This window comes from Phalangium opilio, unplaced genomic scaffold (genome assembly GCF_054372755.1).
Source record: "Phalangium opilio isolate 3A_F unplaced genomic scaffold, DU_Popi_V2 ptg000082l_1, whole genome shotgun sequence".
Taxonomy (NCBI): Eukaryota; Metazoa; Arthropoda; class Arachnida; order Opiliones; family Phalangiidae; genus Phalangium; species Phalangium opilio.
Window position 1 is genome coordinate 9,486,984 of NW_028324189.1, and position 17,678 is coordinate 9,504,661.

At 35.5% G+C, this 17,678-nt stretch overlaps 2 protein-coding genes across 4 annotated transcripts; one reads left to right on the forward strand and one right to left on the reverse strand.

Annotated features, from left to right (window-relative positions):
• Positions 1-181: 181 nt before the first annotated feature.
• Positions 182-9,763, reverse strand: LOC149651471 (uncharacterized). The gene is made up of 5 exons (XM_089848408.1): positions 9,615-9,763; positions 9,155-9,256; positions 3,516-3,550; positions 1,667-3,409; positions 182-930 (listed from the first exon to the last, which is right to left on the reverse strand). The coding sequence occupies exons 1-5, from the start codon at positions 9,628-9,630 to the stop codon at positions 685-687; spliced, it is 2,142 nt and encodes a 713-aa protein (XP_089704534.1). The 5' UTR covers positions 9,631-9,763; the 3' UTR covers positions 182-684.
• A 788-nt stretch (positions 9,764-10,551) lies between these two features.
• LOC149651472 (guanine nucleotide-binding protein G(s) subunit alpha-like) lies at positions 10,552-17,081 on the forward strand. 3 transcript variants are annotated; one of them, XM_089848411.1, is made up of 14 exons: positions 10,552-11,319; positions 11,421-11,467; positions 11,534-14,770; positions 14,975-15,150; positions 15,213-15,288; positions 15,442-15,496; positions 15,553-15,672; positions 15,739-15,836; positions 15,893-15,947; positions 16,010-16,113; positions 16,174-16,353; positions 16,412-16,542; positions 16,609-16,670; positions 16,742-17,081. In XM_089848411.1, exons 4-14 carry the CDS (start codon positions 15,039-15,041, stop codon positions 16,943-16,945), a joined length of 1,197 nt encoding a protein of 398 aa, XP_089704537.1. In that variant the 5' UTR covers positions 10,552-11,319; positions 11,421-11,467; positions 11,534-14,770; positions 14,975-15,038; the 3' UTR covers positions 16,946-17,081. The 3 variants fall into 3 exon arrangements, with proteins under 3 accessions (XP_089704537.1, XP_089704538.1, XP_089704539.1); XM_089848412.1 differs by lacking the exons at positions 10,552-11,319; positions 11,421-11,467; positions 11,534-14,770 and having other exon boundaries at positions 15,079-15,150; positions 15,213-15,352; positions 16,742-17,079; XM_089848413.1 differs by lacking the exons at positions 10,552-11,319; positions 11,421-11,467; positions 11,534-14,770 and having other exon boundaries at positions 15,079-15,150; positions 15,213-15,319; positions 16,742-17,078.
• The last annotated feature ends 597 nt before the right edge of the window (positions 17,082-17,678 follow it).

Sequence of the window (17,678 nt, forward strand, 5' to 3'; positions counted from 1 at the left end):
GCAGCACTATATAGTGTCGCCACTCTTTGGCGGGAAAAAAATGCGCCAAATTTAAAAAATAAAAAGCCATGCGCCAGTAGATCAAAGCAGAACAAAAAAAAGTATATATATATAAAAAGCAACCCAGGCAATACATGCATTTCGATCCTAAATCAAATGAAGTAAAAATAATAAACATTAATTAAAACAATAATGAATTATTTTATTTTCAAAATTATTTTCACATACCGCGTGAGCAAGCGTGTGAAAACACTTCTATTTACACAAAAATAAACGCGTTTTTATCACCTTCATCACAGATATTATGGTTCATTTTTGTATAACCTTAATTGTTTCACTTTCAGAGAGTCGATTTGCTTTCAAATTTTATCAAAATTAAACAAAATTTTCATAGAAAGAAAAAACAAGATTGGTATGAAAATTTTGGTTTTGGAAAAATCGACAATTTGTTTTTTATAATTTTAAAACTTTCTGAAAATTACTAACTAGGGGCCTAGATCCGAAAATCATGGGACTCTTATTACATGTATTACTCCGCGAAAACTCACAGATGGACGAAAAAAGAAATAATAATAATTAATTTTAACAACCTACCATCATGACAACTTTGGCGATACTTCTTGATTTGATTTTTAATCACTTGAAAATTGAACTTAAAAAAATGTCTTTTATCGCTAATTTGATTTAATTTTTCGATTTGGCTTTCTTTTCAGCCTTAGCTGGTTTATCATCTGGTATGAGCTGGGTGGTAATGGGCGCCTCCGTCGACTTGTCGTCCTTGTAGAGAGCGTCATTACGATGGAAGTGGTCGGCCGACTTGGGACAGTTGACCGTATTGGCGAAACGGCAAGTGAATGTCGTTTGGTCGTATAACGTGTAGTTGGGACACAAGAAACTGTATTTGTTACCGGCATGACAATAATGGAACACCTATTGATGAAATTAGAATATATGTTAATTAGTTATTTTACGAGAAATTAAACTAATTAGTGAAATACTTCACAAGGGAAATTGCACGTTTTCTTTGTTATTTTTCGAGGTTAGAGGTTACAAAAGATAAAAACTTAAAATTTATTTCATGGCTTTCACTTCAGTGCCAACTGATTTTGTATATCGTATTGTCAGTGATTAGACCATTAAGCCTAAAACAGCCAACACCCAGTTAACCTTAAGTATATTTTCTAAACTACAGCCAAAACATTAATTTAAAATCGTGCCGTTAAAATAACGGTACCCTAATAACTAGTTTAAATTTTATATCGCTTGAGGCAACGTTCTTTCTGTGAATTTGGATTTTTTTTTTACTATTTCAGTGGTCGTCAGAAAGTACTTTCGTTTAAATATTACACTATATTACTTTATAAAAGCATAAATTCAATAGGAGGCGAACTAGTTTTTCAGAACAAACCATAAAGCGAAAACGCCCCTAATCAGCCGGAAAATATTAAATACTTAAACCGAGTTCCACCCACACCTAAAGAAATTAGGCTTAGCTATCATCATATGTTAAGTTTGTTCCATTCTATTAGTGGTTTTCTCGGTAAGGTCATAGGTTAAGAACTCGAATTTCTACTTAGGGAAACTGTTCTGAAAACACGATTGCTTTCAATGCAACGCTTACGTGGGAAGGAAGATACGAACTTATTGTATTCAGTTATTAGCATACCTGGCAGAAATGAGGAACGCTGGCGTAGAAACCATCTGGATTCTTATCGCAATCGAAGACTGCATCTTCGGGGACAGTTACGTAAAATGGATAGTCGACCAAACTGAATCCGGTAAGTTCACGTGGTAAATTTGGGTCACCGAGATAATCAATGATACGTCCGTCCTTCCTCTTCTCTAGATCCGGTGGAGGTACTCTCGTCGATGGTCTAGGTGAGGTAGTCGGGCCACGGCCTCGATTTCCTCTCCTACGTCCGCTGTTGATATCTCTATCACGTCCGCGGTTGCGGTTGTTATTCCTTCGTGGTGGTGGATCATCGTAATCGTCATATTCTTCATCGTAATCTTCATCTCTGTAACGGGATGGTCGACCACGTGATCTTGGTCTGTATCGTCTCTCTGTGTATCCGTCATCTTCTTCGTCATCGTCGCGACTCTTAGGCCTAAATCTTCCACGAAACTTCTTTTTCTCGGAAGCGGCAGCTTCCGCTTGCGCTTGTCTTCCAGCGGCGCCGAATTTAGAGACTGGACGAGTGGTTACGCTTGTACTTGTTGTCGAAGGTGGACGATAAGGGGCGCGTTGCGTCACTTCACGTGGTTCGGATTGTTCTTCGTATTCATCGTCGTGATCGTGGTCATCGGGTTGCTCCAGAACTACGGCGGGTTTGGGTGGTTTGATAGCGAATCTAACCCTACTAGCGACTGGCTTCCTTTTTGGGATGGGTGTGGTAGGTTTATCTATGACCTCTTCCTCTTCCGAAGCAGCGGCAGTTGTGGGTCGTAGTTTTGGGGCAGTTGGACGGTTGCGTCGGTTACCAGGACGTCCGGGCGTACGTCTCGGTGGTGGTGTGGGTTCTGGGGTTTCTTCTTCGTCTTCCTCAGCGACAGTTGTTGGTTTGGGAGCAGCGGTTGATGTACGTCGTCGACCACCTTGTCGGGCTCTAACTGCAGCTGGCGCGTTAGTTGGAGCAGCTTCGGTCGTTGTAGTTGTGGTGGTTGTGGTAGGTTTAGGTCTGGCTGCTTGTCTCGCTTTCGGGGGAGTTGGTCCGGAGGCAGCCACAGGCTGTCCACCTAAAATTTTAGCTATTAAATCATCTGGTGATGGAGGGGCTGCGGCACCAGGTGAAGGCCTAGGGGGACCGGCGGGTTTGGGAAGACTACCCCTATTGGCGTTCGGTCGCCTGACAGGATTTCTAGCCGTTGTGGGGGCGCTGGTTGTTGTCGTTGTAGTAGCTGGTCGCGTGGAAGGTCTTCTAGAAAAGGTACGCGGGGGACCGCTGGTGGTCACTACATTACGTAAATAACCACCTTCGTCGGGGTTTTCGTTATTGGGATCCGGGATGTACGGTAGTGGTGTTTTTGGTTTACGCGTAGTTGTGGTCTTAGGTCTTCGTTGATTGGTTGGCACGCGAACGGGATCTGGTAGTTCATAGTCGGGGGAACCTTCTCCTTTAGGAATGTCTTCGTAGTCTTCCGGTGGAGGAGTGGGTCGTTTGGGAGGGGCTTGGGGTGGGCGACGGAGAGACGTACCCGGTTGGCTACTCCTAACGGGCTCCGCGTCATCCTCGGCGGATGCTTCGGCGGGGGTTTCGGAAACAACTACTGGTCGTCTTTGGTACGAAACGGGAGGCGCTGGTGACGCTTCTTCTTCGTCTTCGTATTCATACTCGGGTTCTGGTGTGGTGACGACGGGAGCGGCTGTTGTCCTGCCACGTTGACCTCCGCGTCTTATTTGTCTCTTTGCCTGTAATTTTTCAAATGTAAATCGGACTGCGACCAAATTTCAAAGATATTGAACCAAAACGTAAACGTTGGATTATCTTTGCAGTAGCCAAGCCTAATATACTTACCACATTATGTTCAGAGCCGCAAGGAAGTAGAACTCCTGTAAAAAAAATAAAAAGAAAAAAATTTAGAATAAACTTCGTTAAACTGGCACAAGTAACAAGTCATAAATTTAAGTAAGACTCAGGTAAATAGTAACTAAACCATATCCGGTACTCAGTTACTTTCAATTTCTAAGAAACTTGATATAAACCCCGAATTTTAGAAGGAAAAAATTCAATTATTATCATTAAAGGAAAGTTGAAAAACTTGACCTCTGACCACCCCTAAGGCTGACAATCACGCAAGGTATAATATTTAGAAAGTTAAATTCGAATTCGATTTCAATCCCTAAATAAACTACTTGACTACTGTAAAACCGAGGTAGCTATAGTGAATATAATGAAACAAATAATTCATATAGAAAAAGTTAAGCCTTTTTTTCAGGTCAAGTAAGTAATATCAAGCAATAACCAATTGACAAAATAAAAGACGCTTTTTGAAACCTCAAAACACGATTCTGTACACGTTTTCAATAATAATAAAAACGCGTATCCAGCCCTAGGTGTAATTTGTTAAAAAAAAAAGTATTTCTTAGCCTCGACGACGAGAGAGTTGTTTTATTTATCTTTATTTTAACTGGTTCTACGTAGAGCATAGATATAGGCAGGTCGTCTAATAGGTAGGGCAATGACTGTGGAACGGGGTCGAACCTAGACAACTTTTCTGAACGCTTTCACTAATGGACTAGTTTTTCTCCTAGCTTGAAACAACCAAGCCTTCTTTTTTTTTTACAACACCTATCAACTTTCGTGAAGTTAGGGCTAATTTTTCAAAGAAATTATACGAATACTTTTAGTTTCTAAAAAAGGGGTAAAAAAAAGGGTGTTGCAGGTTGCAGCGTGGGGGTTTAGCTTGGATTTAAGTTTGCCTAAAGGGTTCGGAAGAACTTAGGGAAGATAGGCACGTATTGAGTTTCAAAATTCCTTACAGAAGATTCGATTAATTTACTATTGGAGTTCTATGAACCTTTTTTCGAAAGGTAAACGGACTTTAGGCTTAACAAAAGTATAGGTTTTGCATTTATGATGATTACAAACAGTAAATACTAGAAAGTAGCTCAGTTTGATCTTACAAACACTAAACTTGCGTTAGGCTCAGCAATTAATGCAATTGCAAGCCGTTAAATCTTGAAATTAAACCAAATTAGGCTTAATGAAACACCATATTGGAGTTACGATTGGCAATTCATACAATTAAACCATTAAATCATCGAAATTAGCGCAAATACGTGCAATCCTTCATTCTCAACCCCCAGATCTTTCCGAATTAGGCTTAGCAACATTCCTAAAAACTCCTAGAATTACTTTAGTCTTAACAACTATCAAAATAGGTTGATTACAATGGCACGCCTAGTGTTTCACACATTTCTTGGTGAAATTGGCGACCCTAAACTCAAGTCAAGCATGCTTCAATGTCCTTAAAAAAGTTTTTCCTTAGTATTTAAAAAGAAAAGGAAACTTTTATCTCTCTCTCTCTGGGGTATAAAGTTAATTTCCACGTAATCTACCTTAAAACTGGAATATCAAGGTCCTCTTTGGTTTTGTTTAAATATTTGTCTAGACTAAAATATTATAAATTCTCTAATTAATATTAAAGTTTCGCGAATGACAAATTGGTCGGTAACGAATGAAGCGCATTTTAATTCCGTTTAATTTTTAATTCCGAGGTTATTTAAGGTATTTTTATTAGAGGAGGTCGACGATACTAAATACCAACTTTCAAGTTTTTCCCAGCCAAGGTTGAATCTGGAATTTACGAGTTAGGTCTAATCAATATTAATTCGAACCTGTTTAGACTTTAGAGCGATAGCAACAGGATCTAGTCTCGAAGGAAAGTGAACATTTAGGCCCATAACCCAGGGACGTAAAACTAAAACAACATTAATATTAATTTGCATTTAATTAAGCATTAACCACTAAACAATTTTCAAATAATAATAATAACCTAAATTAACTCTAACTCTAACGTATTGTTTTAAAACGCTTCCTTTTGGACTCGGAGTAAGGAGGTACTATAAAAAAATTACAATAAAATCGTAGATATTAAATATTTATCAATGTTTTTTAGAAACAATAAAGATTCAGTGGAACGTGGCGACACTACGATGGAGTAGAACAACTCTTAAATATAATTTGTTTAATAATTAGGCTTAGGACCTATCTAGCTCTTCCGCCGGAGTGATTTGAGGTGAGGTTGAATGGCCTATTTAATTCGCTAGCGGTAAACAATTTCCCTTGAGAAGGAAGTGCAATGTAAATTTAAACGATTACTTTTTCCGATTTTTTTTTAGGTGAAACTTAGAATCGCTTTACGCTACAATTATTGTGACAATTTTCAAGAGTCAAGACCGTTATCTTTGAAGTAAGTTGCGACAAAATGTGGTGCATGGTTAACAAACTATGAAATTAATTCCATGAAGGTTCCATTTTTTTTCTTTCAACGATTCATGATAGATTCATTTAATATTATATTATAGTATAGTATTAGGTTAGTTTCATTATTAAATATTAATATTTTAATTTAATTTAAATTAAATCTAAAGGGGCAATTAAAATAAATAAAACATTCACTAGAACAATACCTAAGCCTAATTCTAAATTTTTTATCTCTAATCTAGATAAATTTTAATTAATGCAGATTTAGGTTAATTTTAATTGGTTGGGGGTTTACTAATCTGGTTTAATTGTTAGGTTATAACAATTATCTAAATTAGTTTAAATTCAATGAAAGTATTCATTCGAATTCACCTTCTTATTTTCTAACCTTTAAAGTTTTTAATTTAATTATAGCGCAGCAATTAATTGGGCCAGGGTTAAAATAATCTTCAAATTAAATTAATATATATTAACATATTAAAAACTTTTCATGATATATCTAGAATTTTCTGAAAAAAAAAACAGATTTTTATAAACAAACCTTAACCAAAAACATCATTTGCCCTAATTCATCGATATCAAAATAAACTATGAGATCATCTGGTGCAAATCCCGAATCTAATACCAAATAAGATTTAAAGAAAGAAAAAAATAGTGTTTTTCCCAATTTTTTCGGTTAATATATGCGTACTTCGACATAATTTTTACGTCAAATGTTTTCTATAGTAATTCTATTTATAAATAATTTTATTTTTGGTACAATATTATTAAAGTAGTCACTAGAAAGTGGTGGAAAAAGTTTTTAACACAATTCCCGCTGTGTTTTTGAGTGGAATTAAAAGAAGTATTTAAGAGAAAGCTCCAACAGATACCGGCATGGGGTGAAGTGACATGCACTTTCGCGTTTCTAGCTATATAAGAAATGCATGTAGGCCAGGGGCGAAACGATCCATTCAAAGGCTAACTATATACACTCTATTTTTAATTGCTTGATTTTTCGAGGGGGATAATTATTGTAAAGGCATAAGGGATTTAGTAGACGACCCCTCGCAAAATAAAATGATCAAGACTAAGTACTAGATTATGTTATAAATTTGATAAACAACATTTTATAAAAATGTACTGAAATTGCGAAGCTAATTGTCATCATTATTTACCATCTTTGGTACTTACCCCCATGTCCTCTAATTACTTTAAATGTGCTGAACCAAGTATTAAGACTTAAATAAATTAATATAAAATAACATCTTCTTTATACTCTATATGTTTGAGCTACTTTTGAGCGCGTCAAGTCGATCATAACCAGGCTCAAAATTAATTTACAAGATTGTAATTAAGAAACCTAAAGTTTCGAATACTTATTTACTTGCGATTCTAAATGAACATTTAGTTAGGTGGATCAATGTTATATTTAAATTTACAGAAACTACCTGTACGATTTAAGGAGCAACATAATTAAACTAATGATAAAACATTAGCCTTGATTGAATTAATTATATAAAAATGTATGGCGCTGATGTTATATACAAGAATACCTTATTAAGTTCTGTCAAAGGCACGAATCTGCCAAGCCACATTTTTTTGTTTGAAAGGGAGGCGCCCTGAATTTTTGGGAACTTGGTGAAAGTTGACTTGTAACCTGTTTTTAAACTAAAAATATACGCCTAAGGGAAGGTTTAGTTTTCGAATTTATCTTAAGTAGATTTTTCTTCGCATATATTTTGAAGATCTGACAAGACTTGAAACTTTGGAAATGCCACGACTTCATAACTTAAAAAAGAAAAGAGTTACTTATTTTTTTTTGTTTTGGTGCCGAAACCCGGGAGTTACGTGTGAATTTACACTCTAATAGATTAAGACTGACTTTCACTTGAATCAGAATAACCCATCTTAAAATAATATCACTAACGGTGAAAATATCGTATTTTGAATAGTATCGTCTAGAAATTTTCAGTCCTTTGAAGATAAAAACTCAACATTCCGGTTTCTAAGCCTAATTCCGAAAAAAATATGCTAAACGCCTTACGTAAAACTAGTATCGAATATTACCAGAAACGTTTATCAACCGGTAAAGTAACGGTTTTGACCGGTTTTAAGAAGAAAATTAAATAATAAAAAAAGGCTAATAAATTAGTTAAAAAAAACATAAATTAAAATTCAATATTTTTTCTCGAAACAGAAAAACCGCTATTAACTTTTCTATTTTATTTTTAAATGAAACCAGTTTAAACTTGTTCTAAAATACTAAGGTACTAAGAAAATAGAAGAAAACTAACATATTTAATTTAATTTTAGGTAAAATTTTGACGTGTTGAATTTTGAAAAGAAATTAACTTCAATTTCAAATTAAAATTTCCTTGTTAACCGACCAATAATGTGGTTCAATTATCATTATCTGATTGGAAAAAATACATACGGATTTTATACACTGTCAGATATTTTAAAGGAACTATATAGTATCTTATAGCTTCCGGCAATTTAAGAGAAAAAAAAATAGATTTTGAAAGTAGAAGATCAATCTAATGCTATTTTAATTGAACGTTTTTTTATAAACTTATCCTTCAGCAAAAAAAACTTAAAAACCCGCGTATTTATGTGATATATTATATTATCTCATCTAAGTAACGTTTTCCCCTAGAAATATAATTAAAAATAACTTTTTAAATAAATTTCAAATTTAATTAATAAGTTAAAAATTAGTTTTCAAAAATTATTTAACAGAAAACTGAAAATTCCACCGATTTTTTTTTTAAACCTGAATAATTTCCAAACAACCTGAAATACAGGCCAAATATTCAAATTTTTTGCAATAAACTTGTACGTTCAAAACTAGATCTATTGCAATGGTCTGCGAAAACCCATAGAATATTTTAAGCGAAAAAACATCGAATACATATTTGCATATTGTAAATTATTATTTCATAGTTCCAATAGCGCAGCTACGTTTAATGAATGAAAATTATAAAAATAACAAAAACAAATACGTCAACATCTATAAATAAATATCAGCAAAACCCAGAAAGAACACTAAATATATATTGTCCGCGAATTACTCTTATATAATGCTATATTTAAACTACATAAAACTTCCTCTTAAAGTCGAAAATAAACTAAATTTTTACTTAAACTTACAAGAAAATAAATAACAAAATTATTACTGATAAATTAATCAAGTATTAATTAAACAAAATAAATGGAAGTTAAATTAAATTAAATTAAAAACTTGCCTAATAGGAGAACCGCAACCGCTAGCCAAAGTCTCATGGTATTGGGAGAGATCTTTTCAGCGAGTTCCTCAAGTCCCGGAGCTCGCGAAGTAAAAAAGATCACTGAAAATTTGAGATCAGTCTTACTAGACTAGAGACTCCGAGAGATACAAGAAATAATAAAAAAAATATAAATTCTCGCCCAAAAAACGCGTTTCTTACAGCGTGATCAGAATCTGGTGGGCCAAATAAGTTCGCTAAGAACTCTCCCCAACTTTGTATAACATTTATTTTTGAAAAGGGGATTGAAATTTCAAATCAAAGGGGGAAAGTTTAGAAGAAAATTTAAATTTTCTTAAGGATGGAAACAGTTTAAGAAAAAAAAAAAAGATTTTGGAATAAGTAGCAAACGACAACGTTATACGTTAAGCTTAGGGCGTTTTACGCATGCGCAGTAAAAACTACTGTGAAAAGATCTTACTTGTTGTGTCTTTCATTATTTCGATGACCCAAATACTTCAAGCAGATCAAATAGTATAACAAACCCGAATTTGTTATGTTTGAATTCTTTTTTTTTTTTTTAATTTTTTGGTCGATTTTTTCCGGAAGCTAAGTGTTGAGGACGAAAATTGACTCTCTTCTATAGGATATAAAATTCGATTTTAAACTTGTGTTTATAAAAAAGAAGGTCGTTGTTTGAAGTAACTATCTGTTTTGCCAATTGCCAGGTTTTTTTTTTATTAAATTTATTTTGATCAACCAGTTTTGAGTTATACAAGAGCTAGGTCATAAGTTACGACCCGTGTCATACATAACTTGGTCGATCTATTATATTGTTCTTTTGATTCTAAACACTCATGGGCCAACGTAAATCATTAATCGAGAAAAATTAACGTGAAAGTAACGAAGCAGTTCCTAGTTGACTTTGGAAGGTCACTGGGGTCAAACTCTAGTTTTACAATAACTGTCCTGGAGGATGTGATAAATAAAATTGTCCTCTATTCAAGAGAGACATAGGGGGGGGTTAAAAATTGTCCGAAAAACGTTTACGAAAATGTCTAGCGCATTAGACTAGAAGTATTGAGCTAACCAAATTCTTCACTCGGCATTAGTGAAAAGACTTGATAAAACACAAACGGTTGGCCCTCTAGTGGCGGTTTCAGAATTTTTCCCTCCAAAACGTGAGACGCTCGCGGTGGTAGACGGCCGAACTAGATTCAAGGAGCCGGGTCCGTGTTCGGCGGCTTTAGGTTGAGGGGAAGGGGGTAAGAAATGTTTTTGGAACTCGACCAATTTTTCTCTCTCTAGTTTTAGCGCGTGGGAAGCGGCATAAAATCCTCAAATTTGTTCACTAGTGCCAGGATCTATTACCAATGCTAGAGCCCTTCACTTCTAGTCTCATACCACTTCTGGACGTACGTATGTCACAATTTCAATTAAAATTTAAACTTGACAAAAGTGAAGTTCAGAATTATGCACTAAAATTATTTTCGACTAAGGTGTTACACGTTTTTCGGTCAGGAAAAATAGAAGTAACACAGGGAACCTCCTCCTATATCACCAAGTGTCATAGCGGTATCGTTACAATTCCAAATTTGCCTAAAACGTATACATGTAAGGCCTAATTTCAGGGATCGTACAAATTTATTGGAATGAAATTCCCTGACTTTTCCAGGTTTCCCCTGACCATGTGCAAAAACGTACATGGCAAATTTATATTAAAACCAATCTAAATTCACTCGAATAATTTTTGCACGAGTTGTTATTGTTATAAAAATAAGTCATCTATTTCGTTTTAATTTAACTTAAAGTAAATCATAAATAGTATAGTAGGAGCGAGCGAAGCCAGCTCCGCGAATTTGGGACTCTGGTCAAATCTCAGACCAAAGATTTTCTGGACACCCTTATACTGTCATCCAGTCTTTAAATTAACTTCCCATATATTTTTCCCTGAAGTTTAAGGGCCATTTTCAATTTCCCTGACTTTTCCAGGTCGTGTACGAACCCTGAGTGTGAAGGTCCGATACTTCTGTCGTGATACAAACCTTACTTCAAAATTCAAATGATTAACTTCTCGAATGAAATTAAAATTTATAATTTGTCTCGATATCGATGTTTTCACGGTTTCACCTTGCGTTCCCAAAAAAATATCCTTGATAAAGGTGGTTACATATCAAAACAAATGGGTGGGTTGGTATTGGTTTGGTCGGTTCCGCTTACAGACTAACTGTTTCTTAAAATTATTCTTATTTTTCTTTATCTCGCTCATTATCATGCATTGGAGAAGACGACCACTGTTTCGGATACGTAGTCAAACGTCACGCGTTACCCTTGGTACATTTTGAAGAAAGAAAACGAAACGGTGGTTCTTTTAATTATTGTGATTTACACTTGATATAGCGCTCCACCGATTCGAAGGAAATTGAAACGGGTTACCATTACCAAGGTGAGGTATTTTTTTTTTTTGTTCACGGGTATGTATGTTGGAATTAGGACCCTTATAATTGTAACCGCCCCAGATGGGTGTTCGTTCGATTGAAGAATTTAATTATCTAGTTTTCTTTGAAATGAAAGAATGGCGTTGTTAATCTGGTTATTCTTCAACTACGGTTTTAATTGAAACATTATAGGATTTTATAGGAGAAAAAATGGGTTATATATAGGATTAAAATAATCTAATATGTAAAATACAATAGGATTATATAATAAAATCTATTGAACATTCGAAATGAAAGGAAACTTGTAAAATGATCTAGGATTGGACATGTGGCCTGCAGTACAGACCCAAGTTGGCCATTTTACATCAATAGAAATGTCATCACATTTTAGTACACAACTAAACCACAAAATTACCTCTGAAAGATTGACTTAAATATAAATTTTCAAATATTCCATATTCGAACTCGGTTTAAAATAATCCCAAGGCGAGAAGTAGAGCTGTTACATAATGAAGTGATTTTCCAGAATATTTTAGACTACCATCCATAACCACTGGGATGGAGACAAAGGGATCCTGTTTCTACCTGGCAGTTTTAACTCCAAGTATTTAACATCATCGTTAAGATTATTAAGCCTTAAATGCTAACTACCATATATTCAAATTATATATATACACATCCCTGAATTCTTTACAATATCAGAGATCTGAAATACCATCCATAATGAAGGCAACTTAGGCAAGGCGTTTTCAATTTTAATTTCTAGTAACAAAGCCCAATTACTGATTACCAATTACCCAAATTTAAAGCTAAACAGTGCATCACGAATATCATGAGTTAGGGAGCTAACATATTATTAACTCATGCGAATATCCATTAGTCTAAAACTAATTCTATCGCTGCAAGACAAGAAAAAAAAATGGTAAAACTAAAAAAGAGAGAGAGAGAGAGAAAGAAACCGAAGTTTGGCATAGAGAGGAAACCGGTTGCACCGGATTGAAATACATTACAGCATCGCCAACATACTAACGGGGTCAAATAATGAAAACGATTGGATATTTTCAATATTTTTCAGTACCTTTTGATACTAACGTTCAAACCTAGACACTGCCTAACTTAAACCAGATTTAAAACTAAAGAACGCTGCCTTCATCTCTAGTATCATTTACATATAAAATATTTGAACACATCTTAGTCGTTAAGCCAATAGTTCGTTCACCGATCTGGAGCCAATAGTGAAAATGTCAAACAGAAAGGAATACGTTCCTGCCAAAATCTATGCTACCTTTTTACAATATTGGCTCTAGAATATAAAATAATGTTTAACTTTTGAATTAAAAGTACGTCCGGTGTCAAAGGTTGGGTCTCAAAAGTCAAATGGTTGTATGCCAATATTTCTAGCTTAGAGTGGCTGGTTCCATGAACTTAGTCTACCTTTCCATGAATATTTAAATAACATTTTTTTGCTTAAATTTATAAGCCCTTCTCAACATACATACAAACTAGTTAACATTCATGAGAGACTTGAATACCTAATTACTGTACCGTCAAAACACATCCTGGTTTGGGAAAATTTTTCATGTTTACTGAATTGTTTTGGGTCCAACTTTCTCTAAGGCCTAAATAAACGGCAAGAACAAGTTTTCTAGATATTGAAAACTATTAATACACGACGTGTCAAACCTAACCAAACCAGATTATTGTAAAACCCTCCCTCCCCCTCCCTATACTCTGCCGTGTAGAGAGTTTTTAATTTTATTAAGTTGAATTTACTGTAGGGTATAACAAGATATCCTTGACATAGGGAGACGATAAAAACTTATTAGAATTCAATGTAGTCGTCGACGACTTTTGGTTCACGTACAGTTTTGAAAAGTAAATTCGAAGTTTTTTAAAATTTTTCTAAATCTATACTGTACAACCGCGCGTAAACGAGTTTTTCGAGCGCGTATGGTTAAGATACCCCTAATTTGAAAATAACAGGGCGTATTTAACTGTAGCTGCGATTGTTTTGGGGGCTTTAATTGCGAAATTAAAGAACCCGAGGGGCGAATCACTTCGAACGAGAAATTAATATAATCAAAACTAAATAACTAATGGTTTCGATTCATATCATTTAGAGGCTTCAATTTAAAATCAACAAATAGTTTTATCCTCGGTTTTTACTTTTTAATTACTTGAACAAGTCCAAACACAAACACCTATTAGCAAGTTAGCCTGCCATATGACGTACCTTTACCTTACACTGCCCCAGGAATCTAATTCACACGGTATTTTTAATCATCCTTGATTTTATGACGAAGTACTTAAACAACGTTCTTAATTATACTGTATAGTCTACCCTTTAAACTGTATCGTTACTTATGTTTTGGCAGGAAAACGTTGTTAGAGGTTAGACTAGATTTTTCTTATTATAACTGGGGGACGCAGGGCTCTACTTCAAGATAAAATGGGCGAAGACAATGCCTCTGTAACTGATCTATAATTTACATAAATTTACAGTAAAAATGCGGAATATTTTTATCCAATGAATTTTTTACATAGAAAATGTTCCAAATAGGTAATATCAAGAACAGATAGAATTGGGCTTTACTGCCATGGTCCCATTTTTTTTCTCACCACTATTACAGGTTAGCTCTCAACTTTCACTGAACACCGCCTGCAATTTCAATTGCATTTGCACCAAGGCGCGATTTAGTTGTATATCGACAAAAGTTCGTTGTCTGAACGCACCATTTTAATCGGTTATCAAAATATTACCCTCCTGATCGTCTTAGCTCATTGTTAATTCAAGTACACGTTAGCAAACTGATATAACAACAGTATACCTACAACTTACTGATAAGGAGACCCAACACTTCCTTTTTAAAAACCCATACGAAACGAACAAAGACTATATACTCAAAAGTATTAAAGTTAATCTTGTTGAACTTTGCTCTCAACCTGTCGACAGTTTTTCTACCTAAAAGATAAAAAAGAGTACAGTCTTTTGAAGTCGAGGTAAATCCGGGGGGCCCTTATTGTCTTATTCTCTTGAGACGCGGACATCCACTTGCAAAGTTAAAGCTTTCATTCAGGATAGGCATTTCCTATGGTGAAATATTACACTCCGGACCATTTACGGGTCAACTGGCTACGATTTGGAGACAACAGAGACACAGGGTCACCGTAAAATCATTCAGGGCTAAGCCCAACTCTGGTAATCGCAACTTCGAAAGATTTTCTTTCAAGGTTTCTTTCTCGGAATAACCGCACCCTGATATTCGTTTTACCTTTGGGTTTGCGTTTCTACGCGTGTTTTGTGTCAAAATACGAACGTTGGGTTGTTTCAACTACAACGGAATGTTTTTCAAAATATTATCTATGTCTAAACTTATCGCATTTTTTATCTTTTAACATATAGATTGCCTACTTATCCGGCAAGTAAGTTTGGTTTAGTAAACAGGTACAGGCCGGCCATCACGAACATGGGTTGTTTCAAAGAAACGGACCCTCAGAAGAAGGCCAGTAAGGATTTGGACAAAAAGATATCGAAATGGATGAGAGAGTATAATAATGTAGTGAAACTATTACTACTAGGTAAGCTTTTAAACAAGAAATTAACGGACGCAAATTAAAGGTTGAATTGTGATTCGTTTCAGGTCCTGGTGAGTCAGGAAAGACAACAATCATCAAACAGATGAGGATATTGCACATGGAAGAGGGGTTCACTGATGAGTATGGCCATTTGATGGTCTTGAAGCATTATGTCCGTGTTTTTACTATCTTGTACAATTTTCTGGTTCGTTTAGTCATCGGGCATTGTTCGCTTGTGTCACGTCACATTGCGTTGGTCTTCAAGTAAAACGTTGTCTGGTTTTCTTTCAACAGGGACAGACGAGAGAAGGCCAAAGACATTAGAAGAAATATTCTGGAAGCCATTAAAGTATGACTGCGTTTTAAGTAATCCAACACTAGGTACTTGATAATATAACTATACAGGAGCTCGGTGGCAATATGGCTTTTCTTCAACCGCCAGTTCAATTGGCTGATGAAAACAATAGAGATAGTTTGAACTTTATCAACAACATCAACATGATGACGGATTATGAATATAATAACGTAAGACAATCATTTCCGTTCCGAACAATCAGGCAATTGTCCTCCAAGTTTCAAATATTTTAACAGGAATTCTACGACCACGCCAAACGTTTATGGTCCGATCAAGGTATCCGTGAAGCTTACAAGCGTTCCAACGAGTTTCAACTCATAGATTCAGCCAAATAGTAAGATAGAATACTTAATAATCAGGTCCTTCAGTAACATCTTTCACTTGTCGCAGTTTTTTAGACAAAATTGACGAGATACGTGAAGCGTCATATATACCATCAAACCAGGTAGGTTATGGGCGTTGTAATTAAACTTGGAAGCGAGTCAACATCGTGGGGGTTTTTTATAGGACATATTATGCTCAAGAAAACGAACAAGTGAGATTCAAAAAATTGAATTCTGCGTGAAGATACCAAGTAGGGTTGGTCAAGGCAAAGGTACCCAACAATTTTGGTGAGTTTGTGGAATTTACGAACAGTTGACACACTCTTTTTGCTCAAGAACAATTTACAGGATGTTTGACGTCGGAGGTCAACGTGGGGAGAGAAGACGTTGGATACAAGTCTTTGACGGTATCACGGCTGTTCTGTTTTTGGTTGCGAGTAGTGGGTACGATTCCAAGATCAGGGAGGACAACACGACAAATAGACTGGAGGAAGCCCTAAAAGTCTTTGAGGAAGTTTGGTTTAGCAGGTAAGGTAGACATTCTTTATCCATGACACGTGACACGAAGGTAATTGTCCCGTTAAAGATTTCTCAGGCAATCTGGATTCATTTTGTTCATGAACAAACAAGATGTCTTAGAGGAGAAACTTAAGCGTGGACATTCTTTAAGCCAGTACTATCCCGATTTTGAAGATTTCACGATACCAAATTGCGAAAGTGAGCGTCATTAAGATAAATAATTAAGCCTAATTCGACTGAGAGCTAAGTCTAACATAATTACAGAGGGAGCAGACAATAACAACGAATACCACAGAGCAAGAAGTTACCTTAAGGAACGATTTCTGGTAAAGTTATGTTAGGATAGTTCGATTTACACGCTGATCAATCACTAACTAGTTACGGGTAAATTTTAAAGAGCGTCACGACAAAATCAAAACCTAACGTACGATACAGTACAGCGGAGTTGTATTACGACCTGCAAGGTGAAAAACAAAGCAGGGAATGTTACTGGCATTATACCACGGCTACAGACACGGACAACATACAAAAAGTATTCCACGATGTTCATGTCATGATTATCATGGAAAACTTAAATAAAATCGGAGCTGCCTTAAGTTAAACCGTTTGTTCCAGAAATTTTTTGTACATTTTTTATAAAAGTAAACAATAAAAACGAATTTTTTTTAATAAACAAACTGTCTTAAGTTTAAGTAGTTGTTGTACGCGTAGCACTAAATGATTACGTAACCTCGGAGTTATCCGCGTTAATAATGGGGTTATCTCGACATAATATTCATCACGGTGAACTTGAAGATAAATACTCAAAGGCCTAACAGTCTCGCTTAATTATCCAATAAATAATTATATAATATGTTAGTTTGAGGACTGTAAGCCTACGAAATTTGGCAACTCCGGAAATGTTTCTAGCCTTAAGAGCCGGATAAATTCTATAATTAAAATTATCATTGGCATCTATAAGGCACTTATAAGCCTAAACGCTATCAAATAATTAAATTACTTAAAAGTTAATTCGAGTAAACGAATAAATAATTATATAAAATGTAAGTATAAGCAAGAAGCGATATCTAGTTTATTAGGGAGAAGGTAGGGGAGATGCCTAAGTATTCGCGAGCCATAGTCCCAGTCCCCCTTTCAAAATACTAGGGGGGACGTAAAAGGAGGCCGGGCTATTTCGCCTCTCCTCAGTCGGAAAATACCAGTAATTTTCGTCATTGGCGTCGCGCTGACGTGAGTTTTCAAGAACCAATGAGATGCTGGTTGTAATTTAGAGGCGGCGGGGATTAACTCCGGAGCTACGTTTGGACTGGAGATAAAGCTGGAAATGTGGCGAA

Bases quoted from the DNA above. Each gene is read 5' to 3' on its own strand.
- LOC149651471 (XM_089848408.1), bottom strand. The intron at 3,410-3,515 runs GTAAGTATATTA...GAAAAATTACAG, and splicing joins GCGGCTCTGAACATAATGTG to GCAAAGAGACAAATAAGACG. The intron at 931-1,666 runs GTATGCTAATAA...TTTCATCAATAG, and splicing joins GCGTTCCTCATTTCTGCCAG to GTGTTCCATTATTGTCATGC.
- LOC149651472 (XM_089848411.1), top strand. From the start codon at position 15,039: ATGGGTTGTTTCAAAGAAACGGACCCTCAGAAGAAGGCCAGTAAGGAT. The intron at 15,497-15,552 runs GTATGACTGCGT...ATAACTATACAG, and splicing joins ATATTCTGGAAGCCATTAAA to GAGCTCGGTGGCAATATGGC. The intron at 16,114-16,173 runs GTGAGTTTGTGG...AACAATTTACAG, and splicing joins AAAGGTACCCAACAATTTTG to GATGTTTGACGTCGGAGGTC.